An 18,199-nucleotide genomic window follows, 5' to 3' on the forward strand; every position below is an offset into this window, starting at 1 on the left:
TGAGTCAAAATCGACTTGGCGGTACCTATCAACAACAACTCAGTTCGGATCCCAGACAGAGACCCAAGCTTGCCAGGAGGCAGGTATAAGCTTGTTATCCACTCCACTCCTCCTACCAGTCTCCATTCTTTTACACCTGCAGTTGTGAGTGAAAACTGAAATGACCCCTGATCCCCTGGAGCTCACAACCTACTGGAAAAGACATACTAATTGAATAATTCCTCAACTGAATGGCAGAGAGCAACTGTCAAGTGCTCAGAAAGAGATGGAGATACACAGTGCTGTTAGTGCCTGTAATGCATTGGAGGCTTCCCTGGTTAGGATGATGACGATTGAGATGTGAAGGACTGGTGGGCATTCACTGGATGAAAGAGAAGGGGAACAGACAGTGGGAACAGCATGTGCAAAGGTCCTGTGGCTGGAGGGCAAGAGAGGCCAGGATTGCTAGAGCAGAGCGAGCTGGGAGTAGAAAGGTAGTAGGTCAGGCTGATTTGTCATCAGGGGCCACATCCTGCAGGGCCTGGTAGGCAGGTTAAAGATTTTTGTCTTTATTCTAAGTGAAAGAGGAAGCAAATGAAATGTTTAAGCAAGAAGGTATGGTTTTATGTTTTGAAACAATCACTGTGATTGCTTTGGGGAGAGTAGATTTGGAAGGAGGGCACAGAGCAGACATGGGAGGCCAGTCAGGAGGTAGTTTAGCAGTAGCCCCGACCCTGTGGTAGCAGCTCAGCCCTGCTTGCGACAGTTGGGACCTAATATCTTGGTCCTTGAGCTGCAGTGGGCAGCTGGGTGCATTGGTGGCATTTGTCTATTTCACTTAAGCTGCTGCTCTCACCTCAAAGTGGTCCCAGGGCCAAGGGAGGCTACCTGAAAGGCTGTGTTTCCTTTGCCTGCAGGAAGGACCAGCAGAGGCCCACCTGGTGGAGGGCTTCCTGCCCAGCAAGGCTGTCCCTGCCTTCCCCGAGCTTGAACTGGAGCAGGTCTCCTTGGTGTGTTGACCCGAATATGTAGGCTGTATGGTGTGTGGCTGCAGGGACTGCTTGGAAAGGGGAAGGATTATTTATTTTGATGAGGGAGGGCCGTGGATAATTTATTCAGGGCGATAAAAATAAAGTCACCTTTTGGTAGAAGCTGTGGGTTTTGATGGCTAAAAAGGCATTTGTGGCTGTTGTACACCTAAGTTAGCATAGGAGATTTAGCAAAGCTTTTTCAGTGGAATCTTCCACTCCAAACACTGGAAAGAGCAAGGGCTTGAGGATATGAACTATCAGCTCCTGGCTAGTAAAAACTGGTTGAACCAGTCAGCCCTGAGCTTCTGCCCCAGCTGCCTCCTTCTCAACTCAAGGGGTATGTGTCTGGTTGTGAGAAACTGGAACCAACCTCAGCCAAAAATGTCTAGAAAATGCAATTTGTCTCTGAGGAAACCGCAGAGGAGTCATTGATTTGGTGGCCAAAGTTTCAGTCATGGGGGTATGTCCTCCAGAAATTTCTAAAGCAGGGACTGGCAGAATTTTCCTACAAAGGGCCTGATAGTAAGTATTTTAGGCTTTGGGGGCCAAGAAACAAAATTGAGGATATTATGTTGGTATTTATACAACCATTTAAAAATGTAAAAACCATTCATAGCTCATGGACTATACAGTAACAGGCAGAGGGCCAGATGTGGTCTGCAGATTATAGTTTGCTAACCCTCAGTTCTTTGTTGTTAGCTACTGTCAAGTTGACTCATGGCAAGCCCAAGCATGATGGAACAAAACACTGCCAGGTCCTGTGCCGTCCCCATGATCAGCTGCAGATTGGACCGTTGTGATCCATCCAAAACCAAAAAACCAACTCACCGCCATTGAGTCGATTCTGACTCATAACAACCCTATTGGACAGAGTAGAACTGCCCCATAGAGTTTCCAAGGAGCGCCTGGCAGATTTGAACTGCCAACCTCTTGGTTAGCAGTCATAGCACTTATCCACTACGCCACCAGGGTTTCCGTTGTGATCCATGCAGGGTTTTAATTGGCTGATTTTCAGAAGTAGATTGTCAGGCCTTTGTTGCTAGTCTGTCTTAGTGTGGAAGCTCCACCTGAAACCTGTTAAGCATCGCAGCAACATGCAAGTTTCCATTGACAGATGAGTGATGGCTGTGCAAGAAGAGCATTGGCCTCCTAGAATTGAACCTGGGTCTCCTGTGTGGAAGGCCAGAATTCTACCGCTCAACCACCAATGCCTCTCATCTCCTGATTAGAGACCCTAATTCTCAACCTGCTTTCAATTGTTAAGTTTCACAGACATGGGCATTATCATGAGGGGTTTAATTAGGGGCAGGGAATAGAAAAGCTTGGTAAAATAAGAAAGGAAGAGATTGCTAGTTTGGGCTATAGCTCTAGGACAAAGATAGGACAACAGAGAAGATGAGAAGGGCACCAATCGGCTGACAACCCCCTTCCTGCCCATAAATGGCCTGAATTCATTTTGTTTGTCCAAGACAAGTCTGTTGGGGAGATGTCACCAGGATGACTGTTAATCCCAGGTTCTGAGCCTGCCCTAGTCAATTCACCTTGGCCTCTTCTGCTCACCCTCACTGTCTTACAGGCATTCACAGCTACAAAAATACCAGTTTGCCAGGCATTCTGCCCTTCCCCCTGCCCCTACCAGATATCAGTCCAGCCTTCAAGATAGTTCTCTGCTACCATTTGTCTGTGTGACCTTGAGCAAATTAACCTCTCTGAGCCTCAGTTTCCTCATCTGTAAAATGAAAATATAACAGTACCTACCTCTGAGGGGTTTTGTGAAGATAAAGGAAATGATGTATATGAAGTGCACCTGACTATTGTTAGCTGTGCTCAATATCATCATTTTTCCCTGCCATTCCCTCTTTTCTCCGTCACTGTTCACTGTTAATTTGATTTGTTCTGTTTTTTCCTTTTTTTTAAGGCTGGAAAAGAACAGGAGGGCATGGAAGAAAGCCCCCAATCCGTGGACAGGCAGGACAAGGAAACAGAGTCCATTGATCCAGAAAACACAAGGAAAAAGAAGGTAAAGTTTGTCCCAGATACTGGCAGTTTAGACACATCTGCATAACAGCCATTGGGGACCGAGTCATAGGAGTCCCCATTCCCCATTCTACCCAGTGATACCCCACCGAGTGGACTGTGTCCCAGACCTACCAGTGGTTCCATGAATGGACTGGTCCTCCCAGCACTTCTTGGAGGAATGGTTTTTCCCTGGAATCTTCACAGTCTTTATTGAGGTGATCTTTACTCACACGCCTGGGCTCTGCCTCATACTCTAGTGACTTGGCTGTGCCTTGTAAGAGAACACATGTGCCCAGAAAAGACTCAGGCTTCAGAGCCAGGTTCCCAAAATAGAACAGCAGGTCTCTCGGGGGCTTCAGGCTCTTGAGCTGGGCCCTGACCTGAGCAGGCCCAGACCCTAGGATTAACAAGACATCTACTATGCTTGTAAAGATTATTTTACTTAATTAAAATGAAAAACTCAGCTATAGTCATCCTGGGCAGGGACTGCCACAGCAAAAAGAAGTGTTCTTGGACTGTGGCCAGCTTCATGCCTTTCCGGTCAGTGGAGGCAGGAGAGATGTGTATCGCCAGCAGGAAAGCTGATCTCCTAAATCTGTCTGCTGGGTCTGTAGGCTGCTGGGGTGCCAAGGGGAGAGTTGCAGGAGGGGCCAAGTGTGAGCCATGACTGGGGAAGTTGCACCCTTGCTGGGAGAGGGCGCTTAGGGGAATTTTGTGATGGACTTTGCCCCAGTTACATCTCGCGAAGCCCCAAATGCAAGGAAAGAGCTCCAGCAACCTGATTTATCTAAAGTTTATAGCTTAATCATTCATTCACTCAAAAACTATTCATTAAACACTATGTGCCAGGGATTGAAATTTTTGGTCACGTTAAACATGATGGAGGGAGCATTAAGGGCTTATTCCAAATCCTGTGTGGTTTTGAGCCTCAAAATAAGGATGAGTCAGTGATATGGGACCTTGTGTGGGTCAGTGGCTTACAGCTCCTGACTACCCAGTAACTGCTCCCAGCTAGGAGAATCCTCAGGATTGCCCTGGTTTGAAGGGTCCTCGTGGTCAAGGTTGCACCCTCTGTTTGAATACCAAGGCCCATCCCTAAGCCGCTTCCTGACCACAGATCTGTGTTTTTGTACAGGAGCAAGATTGGGACAGCGGAAGTGAGGCAGAGGGGGAGGCCTGGTATCCCACTAACATGGAGGAGCTGGTCACAGTGGATGAGGTGGGAGAAGAAGAAGATTTTATCATGGAACCAGACATCCCAGAGCTGGAAGAAATTGTGCCCATGGACCAGAAAGATAAAACCTGCCCAGAAATATGCCCCTGTGGGACGACCGCCTTAGACCTGGACTTAGCTAAGGATTTCACCAAAGAGGGAGTCAAAGCCATGGGCAATGGGATTCCGGAAATCAGCCTGGAGTTGATCAAGGAACTGCCTTTTACTGCCGGGAGCTGTCCCAGTGACATGGACGTGGAAGCGCCAGGCCTAAATCGGGATGCTGAGCAGAAGCCAGCTGAATGTGAAATAGGCCACTCACTACTGTTGGCTTCAGATTGCCACGAGAAGGAGGCAAAGGAAGAGGAGAGTGCAGACGTTTGTCTGGACCCTGCAGTCCAGCAAATGTCTTCCCCTCAGTCAGCAGAGGAGAGGGCCCAGCAACCTAGCCCAGTTCTCGAAGACAGCAAGGCCAGGGGGACCCCCGAAGATGGGCCTTGTGAAGGCAGCCCCCTGGAGGAAAAAGCCAGCTCTCCCACCGAAACCGACCTCCAAAGCCAGGCTTGCCAAGGAGTGTTGACCCAGGGTAACTACCTCCTCTTTTTCTCACGTGTGGTTGGGTTGATGGGACGACTGCTCACCTCAAAAAGTGTGTGGGCATGCGTAAGCTGGAACGGACATCAGGAAGGTTTCCATTGGCATTCAAGGTGGTTCAGGAAGTAATTTAGCGACAGAGGCAAGCTTCTAAAAGCCTGATTAAACTGTTAGGGCATTTAGGTGAATGGTATAAAGGAAATCAGATAGGAGGCTGGAAGTTTTTGAAGACGCAAACTCAGATAGGACTGTATTCTCTGAATTTATGGGAGCCCAAATTGACTCTGACAACCAAAATGAGCTTGAGTTATCAGCAAAATGAGTGAGATCCGCAAGCAGCCTCTCATCAGAAGGCAGAGGCCCACCCAGACGTATTTTGTGAGCCCTTAGGGATGGGTGGGAGTGTGGGAGGTGAGAAAGGAGAGAACAGGGAAGGAGTGAGGGGCTCCCAAAGGAAGGAGTAGGGCTTGTTTCCCTTCTTTCTACCTCAGACCCATTTATCTCCAGGGTCTGGTAGTAAAACAAGACGTGTCGCAGGACCTCCTCTGCCTCCCTTGGAGGTGATGTCGTGCCTGTGTCAGGCACTGTGACATCATGAGAGAGAGTTTAAAATAGACTAAGTCAGATCTTATCTGCCAAATGGAAACTAAGTCTATCAGGGGCTGCCAAACAGGGAGAGGTATGAAGGAGGAGGGAGGGTTCTCATCTTGAAAGAACTAGAGATTCTTTTTAAGGAAAATGTGCAGCATACCAGGGGCTGAAAGAAGGGAGACAAGAGCCAGGGGGCAGAAAATATAGGGGCAAGTCTTAAAAATAAACATTTCAGCTCAGTGTCTCTGTGGGTGGCTGGAGCTGGTAGATGACCTAGAGCCTTGGGTTTTTCTCAGAGTCATGCTGACCTGAGCTGTTTTTCACCTGCGTGGATCTGGGTCTCCATGGAAACTCACTGTGAAGTGCCTTCTTGTTGCTAGAGAAACCCTGAGGCCCAGGCTCGCTCTGTAGAGGGCAAGGATAAAGGAGGAGCAAAATTGTCACCTTGCTCTGATTGAACCCCTTAGATTTTGTTGCGTAGGTCTCAACATGCATTGATGTTACTGGCTTATTGCCTTACCCAGTGTTTTGAGTTCTTAGTTAATGACACTGCTTGACAAGTTTGGGGTGAGAATGGCATTGCTTTTTTGCCAGCCTCAGTATTTCCGTGGACGTCAGCACAATTTTTGTCCTTCAGTAGTTCTTCTGGCCACAGAGATGGAATAATACTGAGTTGAGGGGCATGGAGGTGTATCATCCCAACTGAAGGCGTCAAAGTCCACTCCCCCTGGACCGAATGCACAGGTTTGCCAAGTTTTATTGTGTGTGGCAACCTTTTGGCAGTGGAAAACTCTCTTAATTATGGTGTTTTGGTTCTAATTAGCAGTTATTTTCCTAGCTTCATCTTATTAAGCAGCCTAAGTGACAATCCCGATCACACAGTACAGGTAACTACAATAGTACTGCTTCTTTGAGGCACGTTGTGTTCCATTAGTTCTTTGCCTTGGCTCATGTTTTGCAGAAAACTCCAGGTACACGGAAATGAAATCCCTGGACACAAGGTCACCAGAATATGCTGAAGTGGAGCTGAAACAGCCCCTTTCTTTGCCTTCCTGGGAACCAGAGGATGTGTTCAGTGAACTTAGCATTCCTCTAGGTAGGTGAAATACACAGCCCTTCTTGAGAATCCAGCTCCAAGAAATGGTGGTTCTATAGCAACATCTGAGAGCCTAAGAGGGCTTTTCGTCATTTGTTGTTGTTGTTCATGTGCGATACAATCACCTGGATTTGCAAGGTGCTACTTTAAAGTTTCCTGCAGTTTCAGTCTCTCTTGATAGACCAGATGCCCCACGGGGCCAGACCTTAAAGAGCACTGCTTTGGGACCCAGAGCTAGGAGAAGCTTGTTTTCCCCATCAGGGAATGCCTTCTTCCTGATCACACAGAGCCTCTCAGTTCAGCCCTTGTTCGGACTGGGAAGCAAAGTCAACAGAAACAAGCCTCTTCTGCTGTTGTACTCCTTCTCCCCACCTCTTGTCCCAGTCCTGCCCAAAACAACGTCTCGTTCTTCCTCTTTGAATGCCCAGCTTCTCTGAGGGACTGGTGTTGAATAGACTGTGTTTGGGGAGACCCTATATGCTTTGTAGAGGGAGCATTAGACAGAGATATACTGGGTACCTGCTCTTCCTTTTCCATTTACTGGGTAACTATATCCTCACATAAGTCAGACCCCTTCTTAAGCATCAGTTTCCAATTCCACCACTTGGAATTGGGCCAGATTGGTGGTTTTCAGTGGTGACATGGAGTGGTGATATTAGAACCACCTAAGGCTCATTTTCGAACAGGAGAGTTAAGCCAGAGTCTCAGGGTGGGGAACAAAGGTAGTTTGGGAAAGGCTCCCAGGAGATTTTGACACCACCACTACCCCAGGGACTACCACCCAAACCCGCATCATCTTCTAGTCTTTGCATTGGCTCTGACAGGTAGGCAAATGCATGAGACAAAGGGAGAGTAGACTGCTCAGCAAGAGAGAATTGGGCCTCAGATGTGAAAGTGGGACAAGGAAGAGCCAAAAGCTCAGTTATATGATGACCGATAACCACAAGTCTGCTCTTACCAGGGAGGGGCTAGTCGCTATGAAGTCTCGCCCTTTTCCGTCCAAGTTTCTATTTTTCTTTTCTTCTCCTTTTAAAAAATCTCATTTCTTTCCTCTAAATGTGCTATTTTCATAGAGTCAGATTTGAGTGCGAACTTCCTTCTTTTGTTTCTTAAGGGGTAAATTTGCATAGCATCCCCCAGGACAAAAACTTAAGAAAGAAACGGTGACCTTAGAATGAACTGAGATGACTGCACTGGGTGTTTTTTGTTTTGTTTTGTTTTATTGAGATAAAATTCATGTTTTAAAGTGTTCAGTTCAGAGGCATTAAGTATATTCACAATGTTGTACAACCAGTATCTAGTTCTAAGACATTCTCATCACTCCGAGGGGAAACCCAGTATTCATTAAGCAATTATTCCCCATTCTCCTGTTCCTCCAGCCCCTGTTTTCTCTCTCTGTGGGTTTCTTTATTCTGGATATTTCATAAAAATGGAATCATACAATACGTAGCCTTTTGTGTCTGGCTTCTTTCACCTGGCATAGTATTTTTAAGGTTTACCCATGTTGTACCATGTATCAGTACTTCATCCTTCTAGATGTTTTAACCCTGGAGGAGAGTTGCGAAGTCTGACTTTCAAGAGAAAGGTGTGCCGGGTGATTCATTCATGTATTTAGTAAATATTTACTGGAGAACATGGCACTGTCCTGGTCACTCTGGGGAAACCAAGAAATGTAACATGAGTCTATTATCATCCAAAAACTTGGAATTTAATTGACACATGCAAGGAAAAAGTAAGAATAAATTCTGCTACTTTATAATTAGTGTCTTTTTTGTTTATTTATTTTTAATGAAAAAAGTATGAAAGATAGAGGCAAAAGTTTATTGTGGTTACCAGGGGCTGGGGAAGGGCGATGGAGAGTTATTGGTTATGGGGTACTGAGTTTCTGTTTGGGGTGATGAAAAATTTTTGGAACTAGATAGCGGTGATGGTTGCAGAACATGATGAATGTAATTAACATCACTGGACTGTACACTTAAGAATGGTTACAGTGCCCAAGAGACAGAAAGGGCCACATAAACTGGAGACTACATCAGCCTGAGACCAGAAGAACTAGATGGTGCCCAGCTACAACCGATGACTGCCCTGATGGGACACAACAGAGAACCCCTGAGGGAGCAGAAGAGCAGTGAGATGCAGACCCCAAATTCTTGTAAAAAGACCAGGCTTAATGGTCTGACTGAGACTAGAAGGACCCCAGAGGTCATGGTCCCCAGACCTTCTGTTAGCCCAAGACGGGAACCATTCCCAAAGCCAACTCTTCAGACAGGGATTGGACTGGACTATGGGATAGAAAATGATACTGGTGAACAGTGAGCTCCTTGGATCAAGTAGACACATTAGGCTATGTGGGCAGCTCCTGTCTGGAGAAGAGATGAGAGGGCAGAGGAGGGCAGAAGCTGGCCGAATGGACACGAAAATAGAGAGTGGAGGGAATTGTTGTTGTTAGGTGCTGTCGAGTCGGTTCTGACTCATAGCGACCCTATGCACAGCAGAATGAAACACTGCCCGGTCCTGAGCCATCCTTACAATTGTTGCTATACTTGAGCTCATTGTTGCAGCCACTGTGTCAATCCACCTCATTGAGGGTCTTCCTCTTTTCCGCTCACCCTGTACTCTGCCAAGAATGATGTCCTTCTCCAGGGACTGATCTCTCCTGACAACATGTCCAAAGTATGTAAGATGCAGCCTCGCCATCCTTGCTTCTAGGGAGCATTCTGGTTGTACTTCTTCTAAGACAAATTTGTTCGTTCTTTTGGCAGTGCATGGTATATTCAATATTCTTTGCCAACACCACAATTCAAAGGCGTCAGTTCTTCTTCGGTCTTCCTTATTCATTGTCCAGCTTTCACGTGCATATGATGTGATTGAAAATACCATGTTTTGGGTCAGGCGCACCTTAGTCTTCAAAGTGACATCTTTGCTTTTCAAAACTTTAAAGAGGTCCTTTGCAGCAGATTTACCCAATGCGGTGTGTCTTTTGATTTCTTGACTGCTGCTTCCATGGCTATTGATTGTGGATCCAAGTAAAATGAAATCCTTGACAACTTCAGTCTTTTCTCCGTTTATCATGATGTTGCTCATTGGTCCGGTTGTGAGGATTTTTGTTTTCCTTTTTATGTTGAGGTGCAATCCATACTGAAGTCTATGGTCTTTGATCTTCATTAGTAAGTGCTTCAAATCCTCTTCACTTTTGAGATATAATTAATATACGATAAATTGAACATATTTAAAGTGTACGATTAGATCTGTTTTGACATATGTATACACCTATGAGACCGTAACCACTTTTATTTAATAAGAATGACGTGTTTTTATTTGATGTTTCAGATATAAAAACGAGCAGGATGGAAAATGTTTATGATATACAATTACATGAACAAGGGATGATACAGAGTTGGGTTAGGATATGATTAAAAAACTGCCATGTTATATGTATACGTGTGTGTGTGTGTAAATAAATATGTGTGTATACATATGTGTATATAGTGTGTGTGTGTATAAAAAAATTTTTTTTATACATGTGTAAAAAATGTGTATGTATATTTATATAGAATGTGTGTGTATAAATATGTATATATACATATACACATGCACATATCCTATGTATAAATAAATAGTGTGGAAGAAAATATTTGGATTGGCATGACTGTGATTTTTCCTCACTTTAATTTATTTTTAAAATTTCTTTGATGAACATAATTCTAAAATAAACAAAACTGAGAGAATTCTTCCAGACCCTTGGCCTTGTCAGCTGGAAAGAAGAGAGGTACAGGGTGGAGAAACGAAATCCAACAAGTAAAATGTAAGAAATCGGGAGAACTTTCTCCCTTTTATGTTCCCAGAAGTACAGTAACAGAGTCTGGTCCTAGGTTCCCAAAGGCCAGTTGCAGAGCAAATAGTTGTTAAGCACTTCACCCTGTTTCTCAGAGCCCTTCCCTTAGATTGACAACCACCTGTGCTAGTCTCTTGAGCCTGTTTTGCAAATGAGGAAACTGGAGCTAGCCAAAGTCAATAGCAAGTGAGGGGTGAGGCTGGTCACTGCCATTTCTACCCGGGGCCACAGAGGCCTCCCACTGCCTTCCTAATGCCTGCCTGTCCATCCCCCATCTCCCCAGGGGTGGAGTTCGTGGTGCCCAGGACTGGGTTTTATTGCAAGCTGTGTGGGCTGTTCTACACGAGTGAGGAGATGGCGAAGATGAGCCACTGTCGCAGTGCTGTCCACTACAGGAACTTACAGGTAAGGGTCGCATTCCTAGCCCAGCACTGTAGGTGGTTTCCCAACCTTCACCCTCAGGGCAGGTATCAGGCTCCCAGGCCAGCTTGGGCCTGCATGCCTCTGTTTCTAGCTCCCACCTTCAAGGCCCACTCAAGGCCCAGGCTACTTGCCATTCCTCAGGCATACCATGCCATCCTTTGCTTCTATGAGTTTCTACCACCTTCCACTGCACAGAGACCTCCTAGTCTTCCTTTAGACCTAACTCCAGGCTGCTCCTCCCAGATGATCCCAGAGCACCTGTCTCTATGTTAATATGCACTTAAAGCATTCTATTTGGGTCGTTTTTTTATATTTGCCTCCCTCTCTAGCCTGCGAGTGGGGCCAGTGTTCACCTGGCCTGTGATTGAAAGGGACCCCTCTTCAAATGACCTGGCTCCTCTAAATGCAGATACTGCCCCATAGTTCCGTTTCCCTTTGCAGATGTCCCTGCTTGCTGGAATAAAAACCGCACTTAAGTTCCATTTAATTGTTCATTCATTCAGCAAATATTCATCATAAGCATACTATGTGCTGGACACCATTCTAGGCAGTGGGGTTACAACAGTAAAAACAAATGGACAAAAATCCCTGCCCTCGTGGAGCTTTCATTCTAGTGCAGGAGACACGCAATAAATAAATAACGTCAGTCAGCGTATTAAAAAGTGACATGAAAAATACTCTACATACCATGTTTTGTCTAATCTAAGGTACCATCAGTTATAAGACACACTATTTTTGATACCAACAACAAAAAAGTTGCAAATTAAACAGTGATACCCCATTGATTGTAAAATGTGTCTCAATTTTACAGCTGTTAATGAGTTTTAAAAAATGTGTCTTAGAACAAATGAAATATGATGATATATTTTATAATCTATACCTAACTAAGGTATATAAGAATGTGGTTTTCGTAAGTGCGTTCTGGTATAGGCTAGGATTTAGTAACTTAACAGAAAGCACATGTTATTAGAAGCCCAAGGGTAAGTATCTAAAGGCACCTGCAGTTTTTGTTACAGGGAATCAGACTAGCTGTTGAACCTCAACTTGGGAAGCCCCTGGTGGTGGCAGCGTGCCCTAATTCCACATGGTCATTACTGCTGAGACCATCAGGTCTATGAATTGTTACACTTATAGATTTGCTCATTCAATGGTTCTTACCCACGGGTGTGAACCAAAGTCACCTGGGCAGTTTTTCTAACATACATCTACTACTAGGTCAGATTCAGTAAAAATTGGGTGGGCCCTGGAATACAGAATTTGAGAAAGTTCTCCAAACTATTCGAAAGTGTACTCTTAGGAAACTGAGATGTGGGCCGACTCTCTCACTTTATAATGGAGGAAACTGAGGCCCAGAAAAGGTATGTGATTTGTCCCAGGTTTTATGGAGGTAGTGAGTTACTGGACCTGGGACCAGATCACCTGATTTTTACTCTATTAAACTGGTCATGCAAGCTGAGATCTGTAAGTCATGGCCTGGGTCACCATCTGCAAGGGCCTGTCATTGGCTATGCCCAAACCCAGGTCATTTAAGCCTCTTGATTTTTGTCTGGAGAACAACTGCTCTGTGACCATGGGGTCTGGGGCCCAGGTCCTGACATCTCCTGGGAAAGGGCAGTGAGGGTCTGACTTGGCCAGCACAGCCGATTCAAACTGGACTCCACAGAGCCATCTGAGGGCAGTTTTCTGCCCTGAAGACATCCCCACCCTCAAGATGAACTCACAGAATGGAAGAGCTAGAAAGGGTCTTAGAGATCATCTGGTTCAAGTTTCCCCAAACCTTGGTCCTCAAGTCTTTTTAAAATGCAGCTTCCGGGACCCCATCCTATACACATTTACTCGTCATTCTCACTAGGGCTAGGCCTGGGGATCTGCATTTTAAACAAACTTTCCAATTGGTTCTGATACTCACCCCAGTGTGAAAACCTTTTATCTCTTCTAGACTCTCACCTGGTTTGTGTAGCCCCCAGGAGACCACACAGCTCAAGGTCATCCAGGGAGTTAGGAAGAGTCAGAGCTTGCCAGGGCCACTAATTCCAAATCTGGTATTTTTCTGTAGGGGAGTGGGCTGCAGTGTATTCTGGGCCAGGCCCCCAGGCAGACTCGCCTTCTCACCACAGCAAGCTGGGGCCTTTCCTGTGACCCCCCACACCCAGACACTGGCTAAGCCCCCAACATTGGCCAACCGCAGTTCAGGGTTCCTGAGCATACCTGTTGAGGAGCTGGAACCTCTACCACAGGCTTCCCAGATAGGGTTTCTGTCAGTGGCCTTGACAGAATGCCTCTGTCCCCACAGCCTCGCCCACCCCAAGTTGCTCCTCTGAAAAGTGAAGAATCCAGACCAGAGCAGCAGGTGCTGGCTGACCCCTAAGTCAGGCAACTTGTAAAATTAGCACCCACCAGGATTGCTCTGTGGGGCAGGAAAGGTGGATGAAGCTGCCATTCACTCCCACACAAACTCCGTGCACCCCACTGCTGGTCATGGCTGAGAGAACCTACCCAGAGTCAACAACAGGTGGAGTCAGTGCTAGATACGAAAGCTCCCTGCCTACTTGGCTCTGGTTCCTGGGGAAGAACATGCCTAGACCCAGCACATACATCCACTTACCTTCTTCCACACACATTTTCCCTCTCATGGTGGTGCAACTGTTAAGCACTTGCTGCTGACTGAAGGGTTGGTAATTCGAACCCAACCAGCTGCTCCTTGGGAGAAAGGCCCCACAATCTGCTTCTGTGAAGATTACAGCCCAGAAGATCCTTTAGGGCAGTTCTACTTCGTAACACATGGGGCTGCCATGAGTCAGAAATTGACTTGGTGGCACCCAACAATGACAACGAGCTGAGGCAGAGGAGAAACCGAGTCCTCGGTCAGCAGCCTTGCCCCAGGTGCGTGCTTTGCCCCTCTCTCTGCCATGCCGTACCCACCTCTGGAAACCAACCACAGCCTCTTCCATGGAGCCCGAAGGTAGACCCGGTCCTCTCGAGCACACCACCTCACCCGATCCCCAGAATCATCCTGGCTGGGAGGAAGGGAGGACACTGTCCCTCCCACTTAACAGATTTGGAGTCTGAGGCTGGGAGAAGTAGAGTGACTTTCCCAAAATCCAGTGACTGGTAACACTGATGATAAAGGCCAACGTTAAAACAAAAACCAGCTGCCATCAGGTTGACCGCGACTCACGGCAGTCCCGTGTGTGTCAGAGTAGAACCTGTGCTCCAGAGGGTTTTCAACGGCTGATATTTTTTCCAGAAGTAGATTGCCAGGTCTTTTTTCCAGGACGCCTGTGGCTAGACTTGAACTGCCATCATTGCAGTTAGCCGTTGAGTACCTAACCATTTGCACTACCCAGGGACTCTGAGTGTTTATTTTGTTCCAGGCACTGTGCTAAATGCTTCAACTTTTTAATTGACTTTTAGACTTCACAGCGACCTTATGTGGTAGTTACTGTTACTACCCTCATTTTACCGATGTCAGAGATGTTCGATGATCTGCCTGGTCAGAGCTAGGATTTGAACCCAAGTCATCTAATGGCAGAGCCCACAGACTTAACCACTGTCCTGGATCTAAGCCAGGCTCTCTGACTCTGAATCCAGTGCTCTTTGCACTGCCTCTTGCTGTTCTGGCTCAGAGGACCCAGGTTGGGGCCGCAGCCAGTTTCCTGGTCTGCCTCACTGTGTTGAATGCAGATGTCCCAAGAGCAGCGACCTGGACAGACTGCCTGTGTTTGGTTCAGGGCCAGTCACAGCAGTGAGTGTTTAGAGGGCAGCACGGAGGCAGCCCCCAACCATAGAAAGAGGCTTGTTTTTAAATACGTGGAGGGCCTTCCAAGACACTCAATCTGTGAGCCTTCCCTGACAGGAAACAGGTTGTTAAGAGCCTCAGATGTCAGGCTGTGGTTTTTGTCTTTCACTATTACTATAGGACGATGGCCTTTTCTCCTTCTGCCCTCCCTGCTCTCCTCTCCCTTTCCCCTTCTAGGAGGTGACTGGCTGCCTAGAGACTGGAGTTCTTTCTCGAAAACAGGCAGAGGAGTTGTGAGGATTAAATGAGTGTGTCTAAGTAAGGCAGCTAGAACAGTGTTGGCACAGAGAATAAGGGCTGTGGTAGTGTTTGCTATTCTTAGTATCTGTACTTTCTTACTTTTTCCACACGTAGTACTTGTAATGAGGGGAGGAAACACATTGCTTAGTTTGGGGCCCGCAACCCCAGATGGGGTGACCACAGAGGAGAGGGTGTCCCACCCACCAGGCACAGATGATAGAAAAGGGGGCCCAGGCATACCCCTCGTTCTCTCTTCTCTAGCCAGGTCACTACTGACCTCTTTCCTTCCCTTTTCCTTTCTCCCTACCACAGAAATACTTGTCCCAGCTGGCTGAGGAAGGCCTGAAGGAGGCGGAGGGGGCGGGCAGCCCCAGGCTGGAGGACAGCGGAATCGTGCCGTGCTTTGAGAGAAAAAAGCTCTGACACTGCCGCCGTTGCTGCTGTGCTGCTGTGCTGCTGTGCTGCTGCTGGAAGGTGGGAGGGGAGGGCCTGCTGAGGTGGGGTGTTCCTGGCTTCCCTCCAGGACAGGAACTGAAGCGAGGGAGGAAGGAAAACGCAGGCAGGGCGCGTTGTTGGGTTTGTTCTCAGAGACTCATTAAAACGCCCCTCCAGTGTCTCCAGGGGCCAGGTCACCCTGGCACGTCCAGCCCACTGAGGGCAATAGGCTGCCTTCTTGCTGTCTCGTTTCTCTCACACAATCTTTCAATTAACTTTTCTCTCGTCTTTGTGCTCCCTCCCTCTCTCCCTCCTTTTGTGCCAAGGGTCATTTCCTCTTCATAAAATCCAACTTCTCAGGGATTTTCACATCCTATCAAATTCTTGATAGGATGTAACAGTTCATCCAGACTGAGTCATCCAAGGAGAAGATTTAGTGGAAACTCCCGGGTAAAGAGAGCCATTGCCGTGATCTGTGGTTTCTCTGCCTGGCACCCTTTGTATGCGAGAGCTAAGTCAGGGTCCTGCAGTCCAGGAGAAGGGGCACCAGGGTAACCAGTTGGCCAAAGCTCGTCCTGCAGCTGAACCGCCTTTTTGGAAAGCCCTTGTTTTAGATAACTCTTTCATCCTCTCAGTTATTCTGGAAGTCCACCTGATTCTTGCCTTAAGTAAAATTAAACTAATTTTAAGGAGAGGGAAAGAGCCTTTCATTTTGGAAGCTCTGATTAGTTCCCTCTGATAAGTTCCCCCATGGAAATCTTGATTTCAGAAAATGTGCGGGCTGGTTCTATTCTGGACAACAAATTTGGCATTAAAAAAAATAGAGTTACTTTAATTAAAAATGAAAACAAGCTTCTTCTCCCTCCAGCTAAAACAGCAGTTGGTAGTCTTAGGTTGGATGTTGGCCTCTCTGCAATGCCTGACATTGGCTCAAGAAACATAAAAATGAGGAAATGGCATCTGACCTTGCCTCACTTTTGGTGCCTGTGCTCTGGGGAACAAGAGTCTCACCATGATACGAGGGTGGGAGCTGAGGAGAGAGAAAGCTGCAGGACTGAAGAGTGACATTTGAGGTTTTTGGAGTGTTTGTTTCCAACTTGACAGAGACCCTTGAAGGCTCCTCAAGGTCGAACATATGTGTAGAATTTGATGCCAAAGTGTTATGAAAGTCAGGCCCTTTATTCCCAACGTGTGTTTCTGATATGGGAGGTCAGTGTTTTCAGGCCCCAGATGGACTGCAGGTCTAGTGTGATGTTCCACTGGAAAAGTTTTGGGACAAAGGTGCTTAGAAAATTAAGCTTGGCAACAGTCTTTGAGGAGACCTCAGGAAGGTCAGCAGGGAACCTGGTGCTGTTTTCACAAGTCAAATACTCCCCTGAAGGCACTCAGCCTGAAAAACAAGTGAAAAACAAAACAAGGAAGACGTGTCACTCCCCTGAGCGGTTCCTGTTATTTCTGTTTCTACCGCAGGCAGGTATACTGGAAAGGGATTTTTTTTTCTTTTTATGGTGGGTAGGAGTATACTGTACATTCTGTCCTGTGAACTAATGGAAGAAAAGTGGAAAGATTATCTAGTTCAACACTGATGTTTTATCAGTGAGGAAACTGAGGCACTGAAAGTCAAGAAAGGTAGACCATAAAATGATTGTGTGTAAACCTTGAGGCAAATGGTAACCGGTGAGGGGAGAATTACTGGGAACCTGTGAGAGAGAAGACTTAAGGCAAATACCAGAGGAAAGCAGAACAGTTTGGACATGTGTGAGGAGAGGTTTGGGGTCCTTGGGAAGGTTGGTAACTCAAATAGAGTGAGGCCTGAAGATTGTGGCTCAGCCTGGACCTGTTCCCTGACTGGCTCCACAGGTTTTAACTGGTGTCTGGACCCCAGTTTCTCAGAAGACCTTTGACCCCATGTGTCTTTCTTCCCGCTGGAGGGAAGTCTGGGGGCAGCTCTGGCCTCCTCACTGAATCTTGCTGAGGAAAGCCCATAGCCTCCATCAGAAGCTGGAACTGTACACTTTCAGAAAGGCTGGGAGCCTCATCCCCCAGCAAAGTCGGAGCGGACCTCACCAGCTCGCACCCCCCCCCCGCCCCACCCAGTGGCGTTTCCATGGAAATCCTGACAGCCTTTCATACAGCTGCATTCTTCAGTCATGTAAAGTCCTCCTTGTTGTAGACCTGACCTTCTCCATATTAGAAAGCTGGAGAGAGCCCCTGGGAGGGAGGGAGGACAGGCTCTGTATTCAGTCAGAATCTTCAGTTTTAAAATCATCTAAGATTCTCTACTTGTGTATATATATTTATTTTTATTTATTTTTATACAATTCCATTGGCATGGTCCTCCAACGAGTATATAATTTGCACTTTTTATTCCTCTGTGTCACACATAATGCAGTATTTAAGGCAACCAGGAAAATATTGATTTTTTTTTTTTTAAAGCTTTTCCTTCAGTGTTTGTCAACCATTTCAAAGTGTCTCTCCTAAAAGGTTACATAAGAGCAGTTGTTACCTTGAGCAACAGACTCATTTGTACCCTGGGTTAATATAACAAAAGGCCTGTGTAATTTTCGTTGTAAACAACCGAAAGAAAGTATGTCAACAGTATTCCCAAAGTATTTGGTTAATTTGATGTTGGTGTGAGCAGCAGCCATTAGTATTAAAGTTTCCCATTCTTGGACAGTCTGAGGCTGTGATCTGTTAGTTTATACTTGAACTGGACCAGAGTTTGTTTTTTGAGCTTATGACAAAAAGAAAAACACTAGTTAATTTAAGTTTGAGTTTGTAAAGTATTTGAATTTGTTGGTTGTCCCCCTATAAAATTGTCACCACTTTTCCTGATCTGCATAACTGACCGCAAAGTGTTTGTTTTTACAAAAGGAAAATAAAAAGATTTTTAATAAAGACAATTTGAAAGCTTGTGGTTGTATGGCTGTGTGTTATGCAGGGA

General features: G+C 46.3%; 1 protein-coding gene across 1 annotated transcript in view; it reads left to right on the forward strand.

The window, feature by feature from the left end:
- Window positions 1-18,149, forward strand: part of RBM20 (RNA binding motif protein 20) — a 197,810-nt gene extending 179,661 nt beyond the window's left edge. Inside the window, exons 13-17 of the mRNA XM_049855099.1 lie at window positions 2,929-3,030; window positions 4,165-4,828; window positions 6,389-6,523; window positions 10,642-10,763; window positions 15,133-18,149. Coding sequence (XP_049711056.1) covers window positions 2,929-3,030; window positions 4,165-4,828; window positions 6,389-6,523; window positions 10,642-10,763; window positions 15,133-15,243 — 1,134 coding nt within the window. The 3' untranslated portion in view covers window positions 15,244-18,149. The remainder of the gene's footprint in view (window positions 1-2,928; window positions 3,031-4,164; window positions 4,829-6,388; window positions 6,524-10,641; window positions 10,764-15,132) is intronic.
- Window positions 18,150-18,199: the final 50 nt, after the last annotated feature.

The sequence above is a fragment of the Elephas maximus genome, chromosome 16, assembly GCF_024166365.1.
Source record: "Elephas maximus indicus isolate mEleMax1 chromosome 16, mEleMax1 primary haplotype, whole genome shotgun sequence".
NCBI lineage: Eukaryota > Metazoa > Chordata > Mammalia > Proboscidea > Elephantidae > Elephas > Elephas maximus.